General features: G+C 38.6%; 1 protein-coding gene across 3 annotated transcripts in view; it reads right to left on the bottom strand.

Annotated features, from left to right (window-relative positions):
• Positions 1 to 18,578, bottom strand: part of RBKS (ribokinase) — a 99,570-nt gene that overhangs the window by 266 nt on the left and 80,726 nt on the right. Inside the window, exon 8 of one of the 3 annotated variants that reach the window (XM_057743703.1) lies at positions 22 to 1,564. The exons of 1 other annotated variant lie outside the window; for it this stretch is intronic. In XM_057743703.1, the coding sequence (XP_057599686.1) occupies positions 1,391 to 1,564 (174 nt within the window). In that variant the 3' untranslated portion in view covers positions 22 to 1,390. Of the gene's footprint in view, positions 1 to 21; positions 1,565 to 18,578 lie in introns of those variants that run through there. One more of the 3 variants, XM_057743698.1, reaches the window with a different exon arrangement.

The following is an 18,578-nucleotide window of genomic DNA, read 5'->3' as shown; positions in this document are numbered from 1 at the left end:
AAACCAAGAGAACTTCTATTTTTGACTTGTGCTTATATAATTAGAAAAATGCCATTGGTCCATATTCTCAAACTCTGGTCACCAAAGGTAGTATCTAGGATTTTCTAGGACAGCTTTGGACTGCTTTAACTCAGATTTTTTTTTTTTTTTAATAGGTGCTATAGTGTGTTTCCATAAAGCTGATGGCTAGGGCTTCTGGGGCAGTGGTACCACACAGCTAACCAGCTTGGAAATTCCACTGGTAATCCTCATGTTCAGATAAGGACTCCTGACCTACCTACCCACCCAGATCTATACACTTTCCCATTCAAGCTGTTTACCACAAATTTTCAAAATGGCCCATTTTTCTCCTTGTCGAATTTCTGGTCGAAGGTAAGGAACAGCTCATGTTTTGAGCTCTGCTGGTATGTATCCTACAGCATTTAAAGCATTTATAGGGGAGAAGGATAGAGCGTTCACCATGACCACAAGCATTAAGAAACCAGTGGTGTTCCAAAATAACAGGTGTTCCCTCCCTGTGGCCCAGTCTGTCTCCTGAGGAAATGCAAGAGCAGCTCTCTGGAAATGGAATTAGACAGTTGTTGAGTCTTAGAGGCTTGTGGCATTATAGTCAATCAGCTATTTTTCTGGCATCTTGTTAAAGCTCCAATTCAAAGCAAAGATAGGTGAGATCTTGGCTATTTTTAGGTTGAAACTATACATTGTGGTCTTGGGTTACAAGAAAAATCCTTGACCTGATCCTACCTAAGCCCAATGTAAAGGGTCTGTGACATTCATGAATCACCTTTTTTTTTTTAAACTTAAAATCTGGCTTAGCAAATGACTTGTCTATTCAGCACATGGGCTGAAAGCGGCCCACAGGTGGTGTTTACAATTTTAAAAAGTCAGTTGCTGATACTTAAACGTTGAAAGATTTCAATAAACATCCAAACCTCTGGCTTCTCTCGTGAAACGAGAAGTCAGATGACACTAAAGGCAACGCCGAATGTCAGCTGCCCCACTTAGGAACTGCTTGAGTGGCCCAATGCATACGCCTCCTTCCTTTATTGACCATTCTCTGCTCTGACTCTAGACACTGTTGTTCGCAGCCTCTGCTGTATGGGGTACATATGATACTTATGATGTGTTGGCAGTAGAGTTTGCTGGTTTCTGAATAGTGGTATTGTCTGTACAAGTCGTCATCGTGGAATCCTTAATTCTGTCTAGTTGACTTTTGTATGAAAAACAGAAATCATCACTGTAAAGAAATAAATGAAGGCTTGAGGATGACTTAGTAAATGAACATAATATTTGCAAAGAAAGGAGAAGACATTTTGTAATAAGCTGCTAGTTGAGTGACCTCCCCCATTGCATTTTATTTCTAGGTATATTTATTTTGAGTTAGTAGCAATCAAAACAGATCAAGGGGCAGGTCTTTTTTGTATGGATAAGATGACTGTGTTCCTGTGGCCTGGACACTGACTGCTGCGATGAAACTGGATCTCTTGAGCATTTCTTCCAAGGACAGATTTGGGTAGTAAGCCAGGTAGAAGGCCAAAGCTCCCACAAAACTGTCACCAGCGCCCTGTAAGTAAAAGCACAGTTGTAGAGAGAAGCATGTAGTCATCTGTTGCCCAAACTATTTTGGAAATATTTAAGTCCACTTTTTATTTTAGAATAGTTTTAGACTTACAGAAAAGGTACAAGGATAGAGTTTCCATATTCCCCACATCCAGTTCTGTAAACATCTTACATTATGGTACATTTGTCACCTCTAACGAAATAGTAGTGTTACATAATTAACTGAACTCTCTATTTGGATTTCACTAGTTTTGCTTAATGTCTTTTTTCTGTTCCAAGATCTCACCCAGGATACCTGGATTACATTTAGTTGTCATATCTCTTTAGACTGCTGTAGGGTGTGATAGTTTCTTAGACATTCTTTGTTTTTGATTACCTTGGTAGTTTTGAGGACTGGTTGAGTATTTTGTAGAATGTACCTCAATTGGGATTTGTCTGTTTTTCTCATGATTAGACTGTGTTTACGGTTTTGGGGAGGAAGACCACAGAGGTGAAGTGTCATTCTCATCAGGTCATATCAAGGGTACATACTGTTACCATGACTTATCACTGACAGTGTTAATCTTGAGCACTTGGCTAGGGTAGTCTTTGCCAGGTTACTCCACTGTAAAGTTACTTTCATCCCTCTTATCATAGTGTGCTCTTTGGAAGAAAATCAGTAAGTGTAGTCCACACTTAAGGGGTGGGGAGTTACACCCTACTTCCCCAAAGGAGGAGTATCTCCATAATATTTGGAATTTTTCTCTATGGGAAATTTGTTTCTTCTCCCTCATTTATTTATTCAACTGCTTATTTATATCAATATGAACTCAGGGATATTTCCTTTATTCCTTGGGCTATAATCCAAGACTACATTATTTTGTTGCTCAAATTGTTCCAGCTTTGGCCGTTGGGAGTTCTTTCAGTTGGTACTTGTGTCCCTTTGACATACTGCCATCGCTTGGTTTTTTGAGTGCTTATTTTCTGACATCATAAGACGCTCCAGGCTCATCTTGTGTCTTCTCTGCCCTAGCCCTAGAATTAGCAATTTCTCCATTAAAAATTCATGCAGAAAGTGGTGAGAGCCATTCAGATGTTATTTTCAAACTAAATGTAGCATGTAAGGCCTAGTTCCATTTTCCTGACTCTCCAAGGGCCCAAGTTGGTGAAGGCCATGTAGGGACCCATGGAAATAGGAAACACCAAAGAAAGCCTGTTGACCTCTGCCTTCGGGTAGGGTGGTACCTAGTCATGTGTTCATCTAACAAACATATTTAAAATCAACGTGATGGTACAATTTCACTTGAAAAATCATTCTGATATTTAACAGCTTTCAGAATCATTTTCCAGTTTTTCCCAGTTTGTTGCTTCCTTAGTCCCAAGAGCTTTCATAACAAATCTTAAGGCTATACTTCAGCCTTTATAAAGAGCCTTGGTGTGCAAGATTGTTTCAGCTGAAGGTTAAGTATTTAATGGGCTATGTGCCTAGCACAGTGATGGGTACTTGAAAAAGAGTAAAATTCATTGTGGATTAAATGCTAAATTGTATGGCGGAGTTTAGAAACACTGTTGAAATTTAAAGAAGGGTTTGAAGAAAGCCTGTCTAAGGAGAATTCTTATGAAATGAGACAGATTTATAGAGAGAAGGAAGGCCTCAAAGAACAAAGATACAGGAGGAGGAAGGAACAGAGTGAGCTCATGAGACAGTGAATGGCTTTAAGGAGAATGACATTTCCCTTTGTTTACACAGATAAGCAGTCTATATGAAACTTGCCAAGGAGTCATAGTAACGCAGGTGTGAATTCAACACTTTCCTTCCTCCCATAAATGTTTTCTGAATACCTAAAATATGTCAAGCACTATGCTAGGTGCCTTGCAATTGTTTATTAGTGTTTCCTGATGGAAACAATGGAGAAAGAGACAAACAGACATGCCCTCCCTCAGTTTACAGCACAGCAGTGTGACAAGAGAAAGGTCTGAAACCAGAGAAATTATGAGCTGGGTGGAGGGTGTATTACGAAAACATGGAAAATACTACAGTGTATGACAAATTATGGCAAACTCTTAAGATTTCAAGTCTTGATTCCTCCTTACATCATACTCAAAATTAAACTCCAGGTAGGTTAAAGGCTTGAATGTAAAAAATAAAACAGTAACATAGTATGAACATTTAGGTGAATATTTGAATCATTCCAAGCAAGGAAACCAGGAGCAAGTCAGTAAACCCAAAAGCCATATTGAAAAAAAGAATAGATTTTAATTAAAAAAATTTAAAAAACATATGTCCAAAGACACTGTAAATAAAGCCAAATTAGGGACTTCCCTGGCAGTCCAGTGCTTAAGACACTGTGCTTTCACTGCAGGAGGTGCAGGTTCAAGCCCTGGTCAGGGAACTGAGATCCCACATGCTGTGCTGCATGGCGGGGGGGGGAAGCCAAATGAAAAGACATAAACTTGGTGAAAATTCTTGTAATACATATGATATATTCCTAATATTCAAAGAACATTCAAATTGCTGGGAAAAAGACAAATCCAGGATAAAAATGGACAAAAGATATAGGTCTGCAATTTCAGAAAAGGAAATGTAAATGGCCAATAAACAAACATGAAAAGATACTAAGTTATCAGCTGTTAAAGAAAATGCAATTTTTTTTTTTCAGAAACTCATTTATTCGATTAGAGCTATCCATTTATAGGATTGTACTATGCCTACAATTACTCATTTCCCCTATAATAAAACAAATCAAAACACTCAAAAAACAAATTTCCAAAGATACCTACAGTCCATATTTTCAACACCATATGGGCATAAAGCAATTTCAATTAACCTTTTAGTTTTGAACACTTTCACTTCCATATTAGTAAGATTTTTTTGTAATCAGTGTTCATGCTTCTTGACTTTATTCACTACATAACACTGCACATGCCTATGTAGTGAATAAAGTACAATACAAAGGTACCTTTTTTTGTTTGTTTTTATAGTGATTTTTATTTTTTATTTTTATTTTTTTTAATTTATTATTTTTTGGGGGGTACACCAAGTTCAATCATCTGTTTTTATACACATATCCCCATATTCCCTCCCTCCTTCGACTCCCCCACCACCCTCCCTCGAGTCTCCCCCACCCTCCCCGTCCCAGTCCTCTAAGGCATCTTCCATCCTCGAGTTAAACTCCCTTTGTTATACAACAACTTCCCACTGGCTATTTATTTTACAGTTGGTAGTATATATATGTCTGTGCTACTCTCTTGCTTCGTCTCAGCTTCCCCTTCACCCCCCGCCCCACCCAAACCTCGAGTTCTCCAGTCCATTCTCTGCATCTGCGTCCTTGTTCTTGTCTTGTCACTGAGTTCATCAGTACCATTTTTAGATTCCGTATATGTGAGTTAGCATACAATATTTGTCTTTCTCTTTCTGACTTACTTCACTCTGTATGACAGACTCTAGGTCTATCCACCTCATTACATATAGCTCCATCTCATCCCTTTTTATAGCTGAGTAATATTCCATTGTATATATATGCCACATCTTGTTTATCCATTCATTTATTGATGGGCATTTAGGTTGCTTCCATGTCCTGGCTATTGTAAATAGTGCTGCAATAAACATTATGGTACATGTTTCTTTTGGGATTATGGTTTTCTTTGGGTATATGCCCAGGAGTGGGATTACTGGATCATATGGTAGTTCTATTTGTAGTTTTTTAAGGAACCTCCAAATTGTTTTCCATAGTGGCTGTACCAACTTACATTCCCACCAACAGTGCAGGAGAGTTCCCTTTTCTCCACACCCTCTCCAACATTTGTGGTTTCCAGATTTTGTGATGATGGCCATTCTGATCCGTGTGAGGTGATACCTCATTGTGGCTTTGACTTGCATTTCTCTGATGATTAGTGATGTTGAGCATCTTTTCATGTGTTTGGCCATCTGTATGTCTTCTTTGGAGAAATGTCTATTTAGGTCTTCTGCCCATTTGTGGATTGGGTTATTTGCTTTTTTGGTATTAAGCTGCATGAGCTGCTTGTATATTTTGGAGGTTAATCCTTTGTCCGTTGTTTCGTAGGCAACTATTTTTTCCCATTCTGAGGGTTGCCTTCTAGTCTTTATGGTTTCTTTCACTGTGCAAAAGCTTTTAAGTTTCATGAGGTCCCATTTGTTTATTCTTGATTTTATTTCCATTGTTCTAGGAGGTGGGTCAAAAAGGATCTTGCTTTGATGGATGTCATAGAGTGTTCTGCCTATGTTTTCCTCTAGGAGTTTTATAATGTCTGGCCTTACATGTAGGTCTTTAATCCATTTTGAGTTTATTTTTGTGTATGGTGTTAGGAAGTGTTCTAATTTCATTCTTTTACATGTTGCTGTCCAATTTTCCCAGCACCACTTATTGAAGAGGCTGTCTTTTTTCCATTGTATATTCGTGCCTTCTTTGTCAAGGATAAGTTGCCCATATGTGTTTGGGCTTACTTCTGAGTTCTCTATTCTATTCCATTGATCTTCCTTTCTAATTTTGTGCCAGTACCATACTGTCTTGATCACTGTGGCCTTGTAGTATAGTTTGAAGTCAGGAAGCCTGATTCCACCAACTCCATTTTTCCTTCTCAAGATTGCTTTTGCTATTCGGGGTCTTTTGCGTTTCCATACAAATCGTAAGATTTCTTGCTCTAGTTCTGTGAAAAATGCCATTGGTAATTTGATCGGGATTGCATTGAATCTGTAAATTGCTTTGGGTAGTACAGTCATTTGCACTATGTTGATTCTTCCAATCCAGGAACATGGTATATCCCTCCATCTGTTTGTGTCGTCTTTGATTTCTTTCATCAGTGTCTTAAAGTTTTCTGCATACAGATCTTTTGCCTCCTTAGGCAGGTTTATTCCTAGGTATTTTATTCTTTTTGTTGCAGTGGTGAATGGGAGTTTCCTTAATTTCTCTTGCTGCTCTTCCGTTGTCAGTGTATAGGAATGCAAGAGATTTCTGTGCATTAATTTTGTATCCTGCTACTTTACTAAACTCATCAATTAGTGCTAGCAGTTTTCTGGTAGTGTCTTTAGGGTTTTCTATGTATAATATCATGTCATCTGCAAAGAGTGACAATTTTAATTCTTCTTTTCCAATTTGGATTCCTTTTCTTTTTCTTCTCTGATTGCTGTGGCTAAAACTTCCAAAACTATGTTGAATAATAATGGTGAGAGTGGACACCCTTGTCTTGTTCCTGTTCTTAGAGGGAATTCTTTCAGTTTTTCCTCATTGAGAACGATGTTGGCTTTTGGTTTCTCATATATGGCTTTTATTATGTTGAGGTAATTTCCTTCTATGCCCATTTTCTGGAGAGCTTTTATCATAAATGGATGTTGAACTTTGTCAAAAGCTTTTTCTGCATCTATTGAGATGATCATATGGTTTTTATCCTTCAATTTGTTGATATGATGTATCATATTGACTGATTTGTGTATATTGAAGAATCCTTGCATCCCAGGGATAAACCCCACTTGATCATGGTGTATGACTTTTTTAATGTGCTGTTGGAGTCTGTTAGCTAGTATTTTGTTGAGGATTTTTGCATCTATATTCATCAGTGATATTGGTCTGTAATTTTCTTTTTTTGTGACATCTTTGCCTGGTTTTGGTATCAGGGTGATGGTGGCCTCGTAGAATGGGAGCGTTCCGCCTTCTGCAATATTTTGGAAGAGTTTGAGAAGGATAGGTGTTAGCTCTTCTCGAAATGTTTGATAGAATTCACCTGTGAATCCATCTGGTCCTGGGCTTTTGTGTGTTGGGAGATTTTTAATCACTGCCTCAATTTCCGTACTTGTGATTGGTCTGTTCATAGTTTCTATTTCTTCCTGGTTCAGTCTTGGAAGATTGTATTTTTCTAAGAATTTATCCATTTCTTCCAGGTTATCCAATTGATTGGCATATAGTTGCTTGTAGTAGTCTCTCATGATGTTTTGTATTTCTGAGGTGTCCGTTGTTACTTCTCCTTTTTCATTTCTAATTCTGTTGATTTGCATCTTCTCCCTTTTTTTCTTGATGAGTCTGGCTAATGGTTTATCAATTTTGTTAATCTTCTCAAAGAACCAGCTTTTAGTTTTATTAATTTTTGCTATTGCTTCCTTCCTTTCTTTTTCATTTATTTCTGCTCTGATCTTTATGATTTCTTTCCTTCTGCTCACTTTGGGGTTTCTTTGTTCTTTTTCTAATTGTTTTAGGTGTAAGGTTAGGTTGTTTATTCAATCATTTTCTTGTTTCTTGAGGTAGGACTGTATTGCTGTAAACTTCCCTCTTAGAACTGCTTTTGCTGCGTCCCATAGGTTTTAGGTTGTTGTGTTTTCATTGTTGTTTGTTTCTAGATATTTTTTTATTTCCTCTTTGATTTCTTTAGTGATTTCTTGATTGTTTAATAGTGAATTGTTTAGCCTCCATGTGTTTGTATTTTTTGCAGTTTTTTCCCTGTAATTGATATCTAGTCTCATGGCGTTGTGGTCTGAGAAGATGCTTGATATGATTTCATTTTTCTTGAATTTGCCAATGTTTGATTTGTGACCCAAGATGTCATCTATCCTGGAAAATGTTCCGTGTGCACTTGAGAAGAAAGTGTAGTCTGTCGTTTTTGGATGGAATGTCCTATAAATATCAATTAAGTCGAGATGGTCTAATGTGTCATTTAAAGCTTGTGTGTCTTTATTTATTTTCTGTTTGGATGATCTGTCCATTGATGTAAGTGGGATGTTCAAGTCTCCCACTATTTTTGTGTTACTGTCGATGTCCCCTTTTATAACTGTTAGCATTTGCCTTATGTATTGAGGTGCTCCTATGTTGGGGGCATAGATATTTACCATTGTGATATGTTCTTCTTGAATGGATCCCTTGATCATTATATAGTGTCCTTCCTTGTCTCTTTTAATAGTCTTTACTTTAAAGTCTAATTTGTCTGATATGAGTATTGCTACTCCAGCTTTCTTTTGAATTCCATTTGCACGGAATATCTTTTCCCATCCCTTTACTTTCAGTCTATATGTATCCCTAGGTCTGAAGTGAGTTTCTTGTAGGCAGCATATAGAAGGGTCTTGTTTTTGTATCCATTCAGCCAGTCTGTGTCTTTTGGTTGGAGCATTTAATCCATTTACATTTAAGGTGATTATTGACATGTGTGTTCCACTTACCATTTTCTTAATTGTTTTGGGTTTGTATTTGTAGGTGTTTTCCTTTTCTTGTGTTTCCTACTTAGAGAAGTTCCTTTAGCACTTGTTGTAAGGCTGATTTGGTGGTGCTGAATTCTCTTAACTTTTGCTTGTCTGGAAAGCTTTTGATTTCTCCCTCAAATCTGAATGAGATTCTTGCTGGGTAGAGTATTCTTGGCTGTAGGTTTCTTTCTTTCAGGACTTTTAGTATATCCTGCCATTCCCTTCTGGCCTGCAGAGTTTCTGTAGAAAGGTCAGCTGTTATCCTTATGGGTTTTCCTGTAAATGTTATTTGTTGCTTTTCTCTTGCTGCTTTTAATATTTTTTCTTTGTGTTTAATTGTCATTAGTTTGATTAATATGTGCCTTGGTGTATTTCTCCTTGGGTTTATTCTGTATGGGACTCTCTGTGCTTCTTGGACTTGGTTAATTATTTCCTTTCGCATGTTGGGGAAGTTTTCCACTATAACCTCTTCAAATATTTTCTCAGACCCTTTCTTGTTTTCTTCTTCTTCTGGGATGCCTATAATTCTAATGTTGGTGCACTTAATGTTATCACTGAGGTCTCTGAGACTGTCTTCTATTCTTTTTATTCTTTTTTCTTTCTCCTGCTCTGTGGCCGTTATTTCCCCCATTCTATCTTCCAACTCACTTATTTGTTCTTCTGCCTCAGTCATTCTGCTGGTTATAGCATCTAGAGTATTTTTAATTTCAGTTATTTTGTTATCTATTGCTGTTTGTTTTTATGAGTTCTTATGAACTATTTCTTGTACTTTCTCTATTTTGTTATCGAGATTTTGTATCATTTTTACTATCATCACTCTGAATTCTTTTTCATGCATTTTTCCTTTATCCTCCTCATTTATTTGGTCTTGTGGGTTTTTTTCCTGCTCCTGTGCCTGCATGGTGTTTCTTTGTTTCCTCATGGTTGTCCAGACTTTTGGGGTTGCTTGTCCTGGCGTTAGAGGTGTTTATAGAAGACTGTCCAAGCCTCAGACTAATGTTAATATTTCTGTTTCCTTAGAGTCTCAGCTGTAAGTGTCCTTCTACTTGCCTTGGGTTTTTTTGCATTATTCTGTGGCCAGCAGAGCTTCCTTTATTGTTCGTCTGTAAGCCTCGGTGTGTGGGGAGGGAGAGGGAACAATAGTGGCTCCTTCCCCTGGGAGTGAGTGAGCAGTGGCGCACTGTTGTGTCAGTCGGGCTTGGAGGTGCCTGTTGCAGAGGGACACCAGTGGCTCAGGTGTAAACAGAAAGTCTCAGAGTTGGGCCTCTCTCGGGTTTTTTTTTTTTTTTTTTTGCAGCCTCCCTGCTGCCGGCGTTCCTGAGCGCCGTAGGTGGCCCACAGGGCGTCTCTCCACTGCCTGTTGCAGAGGCGCAGAAGGAGAGAGAGAGGCTGTGCGCGTGGCTCCTCCCCCCCCCCCCCCCCCCCGTGAGCCTGCAGCCTCCAGCCGCCATCATGGCCGGGCAGCTCTCAGGGACGGACACTCCTCGCCGCGGACCTCTTCCTTCCTGTCCTCTCGGTCCTCACCTTCCTGGCAACAGGGTTTCTCACCCTGAACCGGCTCTCCGGTTCCCACGCTCCCGCTCCCAGACCCCTCTGTTCAGCTGTGGATCGACGTCTCAGTCCGGGAACGCTGAGCTGCGGTGCGGACCCTCCGTATGTTTTTCACTCCCTCTCGTCTGCCACAGCTCCGCCGCTTCACCCTCTTTGAGCCCTCGTAGATGCCTCCCTACCGGTTATGTCAGGATCCTTGAGGTCCTTTCTGGTGTCCGAGGCCGTCTGCTGGTGTTCAGTTGGTTCTCTGTGGGAATTATTGCATCTTTTGGTGCATTCCCAATGCATCTGTGGAGAGGGATGCATTCTACGTCCCTCTACGTTGCCGCCATCTTTTTCTCCTATCAGAATTCTTGTTTCTTACCCAAAGTGAGAAGAGATCTTCAAAGCAAACAGAGATGCCTCACGCTCCAGGTCTGATGCTCACACTCCACTGACTGCTGACTCAGGTTCCTGGAGAACTCACGAACTGCAGAGCGTCCTCAAGAAGGAGCGGAGAACCTGACGGGGGCGGGTTGCCTCAGACCTGAGGCCTGAGACCTGAAGGACAGCGGAGGAAGCACAGCGCATGGGCCCACGCTGGGAGGGGCCTGCCTGCACGGCCTCGTCCGGCCCCCCCAGGAAGTCCTCCTTCAAAGTGTCCTCGTGCTTAGTGGCAGCATCTGTCTTTTCTTACTGTCTCTGATGCAGAGACAGGCGGCTGGGAGCCTCCACGGCCCCGCCGACGAGAACAGCCATGAGCACCTCACACCAGGTACGGACCCTGGCCCTGCGCTCAGCGCGGCTGGGGGTGTGCGTGGGGGGGGGGGCAAGAAAATGCAAATTAAAATAATGTTTTTTACCCATCAGATGGATAAAATAGTAAGATGAAGATGGAGAGGACAAAATGCTCTTTTACACTGTTGGTAGGAATGTGGAGGAGCTACAGTATTTGTTAAAAAATGTGTATGTCCTTTGACTCAGCAGTTCCGCTTCTGGAAATTTACAGAAGTGAAAGCTCCTATGATATTGGGATATATGTTCAAAGATGCTTATTGCTGCACTGTTTCCAAGGGCAAAACACTGGAAATAATGTGATTTTCTATCAAATAGGAGAATGGATGGATAAATTTGTACATTCATATGATGGAAAATATGCAGCTATTAATAAGAAAAGGTTAGCATTACATGCACATATCAGGAGAAATGTCCATTAGTTAAGCGAAAAAAGATTTCAGTATCATGATCCCATAGGAAGTTGGGGAGGATGGAAGAGAGAAAAAAGAAAAACACCTGTGTCTATGAGTATGTGTGTATTTTTTTTTTAAAGAATACAGAGAAACTCCCCCAAAATAATAAATAAATAAATAAAATTAAAAAAAAAAAAGAATACAGAGAAAAATGAAGGATATGTGTCAAACTGTTAATATTTCTTTTCCTTATCTGCAAAGAATCGGGGCAATATTCTTTTTTTTCCTACCTACTTTTATGTTATTGTTTAACCTTATTGTTACTTAAACTTATTGTTATAAGCTTGTAATATTTTTTGAAAAAAATTTAATGGAATAAGCATATTTAATGAGTAGGTAAGTCATGCCTCTGTGCCTTGCTAATTTTTAACTTGCAGCCTGACCAGAGCAGAGGCACAGGGCTGACAGGAAACATCCTAGCACCAGTGACAGACATCAGTCTTACGTACTCCTGTTGGTTAATAGGGTATTTGGCTGCAGACAAGATTTTTAAGAAAGTTTAAAAAATATTGTAGCTATATCTGAAAAGACTCTACTGAAATCACTGCAATTGTTTCCCACTATAGCCAAAGCCAAGGAAACACAATGCTTGGTAGAACGGTGTGTGCCAGAAGCATTATTTATATTTCGGCAGCAATGATTTTTACAACTTGATTTACGTTTATTCTTAGTGCTACACACTGTGTTGGTAGAGATAGCAAAAGCAAATGCTTCCTGTATTAAAAATAAGGGATTTTTCCACAAAGAAACTCTAGGCTAGATGGCTTCACTGGAAAATACTAGCAAATGTTTAAGCAAGAAATAATACTAATTCTACACAAATTCTTTCAGAAAATAGAAGAGTCAAGGGAACACTTCCCAAATCATTTTATAAGGCCAGTATTACTGATACCAAACCCAGACAATGACATTACAAGGAAAAAAACCGAAAACAATAAATCAGTATCTCTCATGAATATAGGTGTAAAAACCTTAAATATTTTATCAAATTGATATGTGTCATGACCAAGTAAGGTTTATCCCAAATGCAAAACTGGTTTAACATAAAAATGCAAAACTGGTTTAACATTTAAAAAAAAAATCAATGTAATTCACTATATTAAGAACCTCATAGCATTGTAAATCAACTATACTCCAAAAAAAAAACAAAACCCCAAAACACCTCATGATAATTCTAATAGAAGCAGAAAAAGCATGTGACAAAATTCTACATCCATTCATAATAAAAATTCAGTCAATTTGGAATAGAAAGTATAACTTGATCTTCTTGATGAAGAACATTTATGAAAAATCTGCAGTTAACATCATACTTGAGAAAGACTGAAAGCTTTCCTCCTAATACTGGGAATAAATCAAGGATTTGTTCTCACTATTTCTATTCAACATCATACTGGATTTCCTCGCCATTGCAGTAAAAAACAGAAAGAAAAGGTATACAGATTTGAAAGGAAGAAGTAAAACTCTTATTTTGCAGATGGCATAATCACCTATGTGGAAAATCCTAAGAAATCTAGCAAAAAAAGCTACTAGGAATAGTGGGTTTAGCCAGGTAACAGGATACAAGACCAATATTAAAAAAATCAATTGTATTTCCATGTACCAGCAGTGAACAATAAAAAATTAAAATTATCAAGCAACAGCATTTACAGTAGCATCAAAAATATGTTGTCAGTTCTCCCTAAACTGATCTGTAGAGTCAATGCAATTTCAATAAAAATCTTAGCTTGCAATTTGTAGAAATTTGCAAACTGAGGCTAAAATTTATATGGAAGTACAAAGGACCTAGAATAGATAAAATAATTTTGAAAAAGAACAAAGTTGGAAGATGTAAACTATCTGATTTCAAGAGTTACCATAAGCTATAGTAATCACACAGATACTGATAGACGTGTACATACTGGAACAGAAAAGAGAGTATAGAAACAGACCCAGAGGTATATGGTCAATTTGGTTTTAGCAAGGTAATTCAATGCATGAAAGGATAGCCTTTTCAACAAATGGTGCTGGAGCAAATTGATATCCATATACAAAAACATGAACCTTTACTTCATACCATACACAAAAAGTACCTCCAAATGAACCAGAGACCTAAATGTGAGAGTTAAAATGACAACATCCAGAAGAAAGTATAGTAGAAAATCTCCATAACCTTGTGTTAGGCAGATTTCTTAGGACACCAAAAGCATGAAATATTAAAGAAACTGATAAATTGGGCCTTATCAAAGTTAAAAGCTTTTGCCCTTCAAAAGAATATCAAAAGACAAACTACAGACTAGGAGAAAATATTTGCAAAACATATATTATTGAGTTATGATAAAGGACTCATAACTCAATAATAAAACTCAATATGACAAAGAACCAAATAAAAATGGGCAAAAGATTTGAACAGCGATGTCGTCAAAGAAGATATATAAATGGCAAATAAGTATATACAGATTCTAGACATTATTAGACACTAGGGAAATGCAAATTAAATACACAATGAGAGAATACTACATACTTATTAGATAGGATAAGATTAAAAAGACTGAAGATACTGACTTTTGGAGTAGATGTGGAACAATCTCATATGCTGTTTGTGGGAAAGCAAAATGATACAGACACTTTGGAAAACAGTTTGGCAGTTTCTTATAACATTCAATATACACTTATCATATAACCCAGGAGTTCTACTCTTACGTATTTATCCAAGAGAAATGAAAACATATATCTACATGGAGACCTGTATGTGCATGCTTATAGCAGCGTTATTTATAACCCCACCAAACTGGAAACAATCCAAATGTTCTTGAACTGATGAATGGGTAAATACATTGTGGTATATCCATATAATAAAATACTACTTTGCAATAAAAAGAAATGAACTGCTAATACAACTACTTGGATGGATCTCAGAAATATTATGCTTAGTGAAAGAAGCCAGACAAAAGACTACATACCATATTGTATGATTTCATTGACATGAAATTCTAGAAAAGGTAAAAGCATTGAGATAGAAAGCAGGCCCGGGGCTAGAGAATATCAACTGCAAAGGGACTGCACAGGGAACTTCCTGGAGGGATAAAGTTCTATATTACAATTGTGGTGGTGGTTAAATGACTGTATACATTTGTCAAAACTCATCAAATCATAAACTTAAAATGGGTGAAATCTTATTATATATGAAAATTATATCTCTGTAAAGCTGATTTTTTAAAAAGACTGGGAAGGGGGTGGGCGTGGGGGGCAGGGAGGATTCAGACATGCAGGATCATCAAGTGTGAAAACCTTTGGCAGTATTTCTTAAGCACACTGGACTTACTACTGATTTACTCTCACATGCAAGGTTGGGATAATTGCTGAGACTTACTGTGAGCCAGGCTTAATTGTTACGATTGGCACATAGGAACCTATTTGTTTTTATATTGAGAGCCCTAATTCTACCACTGTTCTTCCACTACAAATGTTTCTCTTTCTTTTGACAGTGTAAGCTTTGAAGTCAGATAGATTTATATTTAAATCTTGGCTTTGCAACTTAGTAGCTTTGGGACATTGGGAAAATTAAATTCGCTGCCACTTAGTTTTCTTATAAATAAAATGAAACTATTAACATCCTCCTCATAGGGATTCTGTGAATCTGTCATTCTCTGCTTCTCAGTATTCTTACCGTAAATCCTCGAACAGAACTCTTAACACATTGCTACTTCACTTACCTTTCCACCTTGCTCCCTTAACCTCCCTTGCTCTTCTGCACACTCTGCACAGACTGGGCATGTTAATTCCATCCTGGGTTCTATCCTGCCCTTCCGCCATCCTCAAGATGTTCTGCCAAGTCCCCCTTTCTCTTTGTCAAGTCTGAAAGACACTGATTGTGCCAGTCTTCTTTACCCTCTCTCACTTGTCTGCAAAACCCCTTTCCTTCCTTTTTAAAAAAGGCCCTGTACCTGTATGTCTTCCCATTTTGCCACAGCTACTCAAAACACTTCAGTCACCTATGTGTTCAAGCTAACAATCCCCATAAAAAGATCAGTTTTCTATTTCCTCTTCACCTTTGTAGGTTCTGAGGTGTAGATTAAATGTTCAAGTTCACATAAGAAAGCGATCTACTTGCAATTAAATTGACCCACAAAATGGAGAAGTGATTTATCTAAGGGATGGATTCCAAAAATAGATAAGTTGTTAACAGTTACATTAAAATTTATTAAGAATTCCTGAGTCTATACTGACATTAAATAAATATATGAAAAAATAAACACTGGACAAATCTCATCTTTAAAGCAGAATGCCGACTAGTAAACATAGAGGTTTGAAAAATCACCATTTTGAAACCATAGCAGTAATAACTAATTCAGGTAAGAATCATCAATGGATGCATTCAAACTGCTGGATAAAAGTCTGATGAGGGCAGTATATTTCCAAGTTTCAAAGTATATCCCACAGATTACCTATTAATTACAAAGGGAAAAAGAGTGACTCTACAGTGGAGAAATCTGGTGGACACCACCTTGACCAAGTGATCAACATACCAATAATGAGAGAAACTGACATCACATGCTCCCTGATGTGAGGCCTTCACAAGGAAATAAGGTCACTCGTGGAGTATTCCTGCCCCAAATGCATAACCTAACTTGGATCACGGGGAAGCATCAGACAAACCTAAACTGAGAAAAATTCTATAAACAATGAGTTTGTGCTTTTCAAAAAATATCAGTATCAAGAAAGACATAAAGGTTGAGGACCAGTTTCATAGTAAAGAAGACTGAAGCAACATGACTTACAGTGTGATACATAATCTTGGATTGGCTCCTGGACAAAAAAAAATTATAAAGAACATTATTGAGCTGTGCATGGAAGATAAGATTATCTAAGTGTTGTTTCCTGAATTTGATAATTATATTGTAGTTTTGTTATATCCTTGTTCTCAGGAGATATATCCTGAAGTATTAAGAGGTAAAGAGTCACCATGTCTGCAACTTACTCTCAGACTGCTCATCCAAAAAAAAAAAAGGACATTTATGTATTTTGAGAGAGAGTAATAAAACAAACTGGCAAATGTGTTAGCGTTGCCAAAATGCTAATAATTGGTGAAACTGTGAAGAGTGTATGGGAGTACTATAACTTTTCTGTTTCACTTTTTTAAACATTTAAAAATTTTTAAATTATTTATATTTATTTATTTGGCTGCATTGGGTCTTCATTGCTGTGTGTGGGTTTTCTCTAGTTGTGGCAAGCGGAGGCTACTCTTTGTTGCAGTGCGCAGGCTTCTCATTGCAGTGGCTTCTCTTGTTGGGGAGCATGGGCTCTAGGCGCGTGGGCTTCAGCAGTTGTGGTGCATGGACTCAGTAGTTGTGGCTTGTGGGCTCAGTAGTTGTGGCTCGCAGGCTCTAGAGCACAGGCTCAGTAGTTGTGGCTCATGGGCTTAGTTGTTCCATGGCATGTGGGATCTTCCCAGACCAGAGATCGAACCTGTGTCCCCTGCATTGGCAGGCAGATTCTTAACCACTGTGCCACCAGGGAAGTCCCTATGTTTTACTCTTTAAAAATTAAAAATTAAAATTTTTGTTAGGAGAAGTTTTTAATAAAAGAAATTTTACTAAAGAAGTTTAAAAAAATCAGTACAGTCACTCTGTGAATTTGGAAATGGACCAATTTCAGCCTCTGAATGATTTCTCTCTTTTTCTTAATTCAATTAAGCGGACATCTATTACAAGTCAGGGCGAAATGAATTGAGGGAATCTCCTTCCTGCATTTGGAAATACCCCATCTCATTGAGGCAATTTCCTTTGCAACTAAGGACTAGGCAGTGATACCCACCTGAAAGTCCAGGGGACTGGAAGGAACATTTTCTGGCTGCGACAGTGACTGCAGAAAAATTGAATTCCGGGATGTTAGTGGCAGTGTTGTGATGGCATCGCGTGCCCCAGGCCAGTAACACAACTGGTTGATTTGTCTTCAACTAAGAACCTTGATTGAGGCAATCCCATGTGTTAAACTCCCTGAGAGGCCAGAAATCTTGTCTAGTTCTTTCCTATCTGATGACTCCCCACAGTTACACAATCCTTAAAAGTAGTATATGCTGGGGAATTCCCTGGTGGTCAAGTGGTTAGGACTCCTCACTTTCACAGCTGTGGGCCTGGGTTCAATCCCTGGTCGGGGAACTAAGATCCACAAGCCACGTGGTGCAGCCAAAAAAAAAAAAAAAAAAAAAGCTCAATTCATGACTGCTGATGGGCCAACTCTCAGCTACCCCAGTCTCCACCTTCTCACCAGAAGTGAGATGGTGGGGCTGGGGGTGGGGGAGTGGGGGGCTACATTCTTCTTCACAAAGAGGGCAGCAGTCTGGCCTCATTCCAAAAACACAAGAAAGTAGGGAGACGCCTGGGGCCATCAGCTCAAAGACGTGAAGCCAGTTAATACTATTTTAAAAGTCACATTACATCCAACAGGGGAAAAGCTCTTCGAAATTTAAGTGTGAAAGGGTGGAAAAGCACTACTTCACTTTCGCTGAAGAGTGTAAGGGAAAGAAAGGGAGTGACATATTCATTTGCACTTCTTCTTAGGACACTTAAACATTGTACTGATTATTCTGTGTACAGGTGTACAGTCTGGGACAACCTGAAAACTCTTTGAGGGGCAGAGACCGTATCTCTGTCCCCTCTGTCTCTTCCACTGCTTCACCCAGTGCGTTGAGTTGACCTGACTCTTGGTCCTAGTTCCATGGTGTTTTTCTGCTCCGGTGATCTCTTCCAAGGGGGCCAGATGTCCCTCACTGAACTACATGGGACTTTCTTTTGTGTCAGTGAAAATGGAGGTTAGGTTGCCCCAGCCCAGAGTTACTTGATAGTCTCATTGTTGAATCTATTTATACCACAAGGCTTTCAAGTGCCAATAAATTCCTCGGCTGTTGATTCACATCTTCAGTATAACTATTTTTATACATTGGTATAATTTTTTTTTAATGGAAAGTGCTTTAAAAGTAGAAGCTGTATTGTATCACTGTGATTTTCCTGTAAGTAAAGTACTTTCCAATCAATCATTCTTGGAATAATGGAATAGTTCTCATTGATACAACATGATGGTTTTAACCTTTTACTGAA

The sequence above is a fragment of the Hippopotamus amphibius genome, chromosome 7 (genome assembly GCF_030028045.1).
Source record: "Hippopotamus amphibius kiboko isolate mHipAmp2 chromosome 7, mHipAmp2.hap2, whole genome shotgun sequence".
Taxonomy (NCBI): Eukaryota; Metazoa; Chordata; class Mammalia; order Artiodactyla; family Hippopotamidae; genus Hippopotamus; species Hippopotamus amphibius.
The sequence above is the reverse complement of the archived record's forward strand: the minus strand, read 5'-3'. Positions and strand labels throughout refer to the sequence as shown.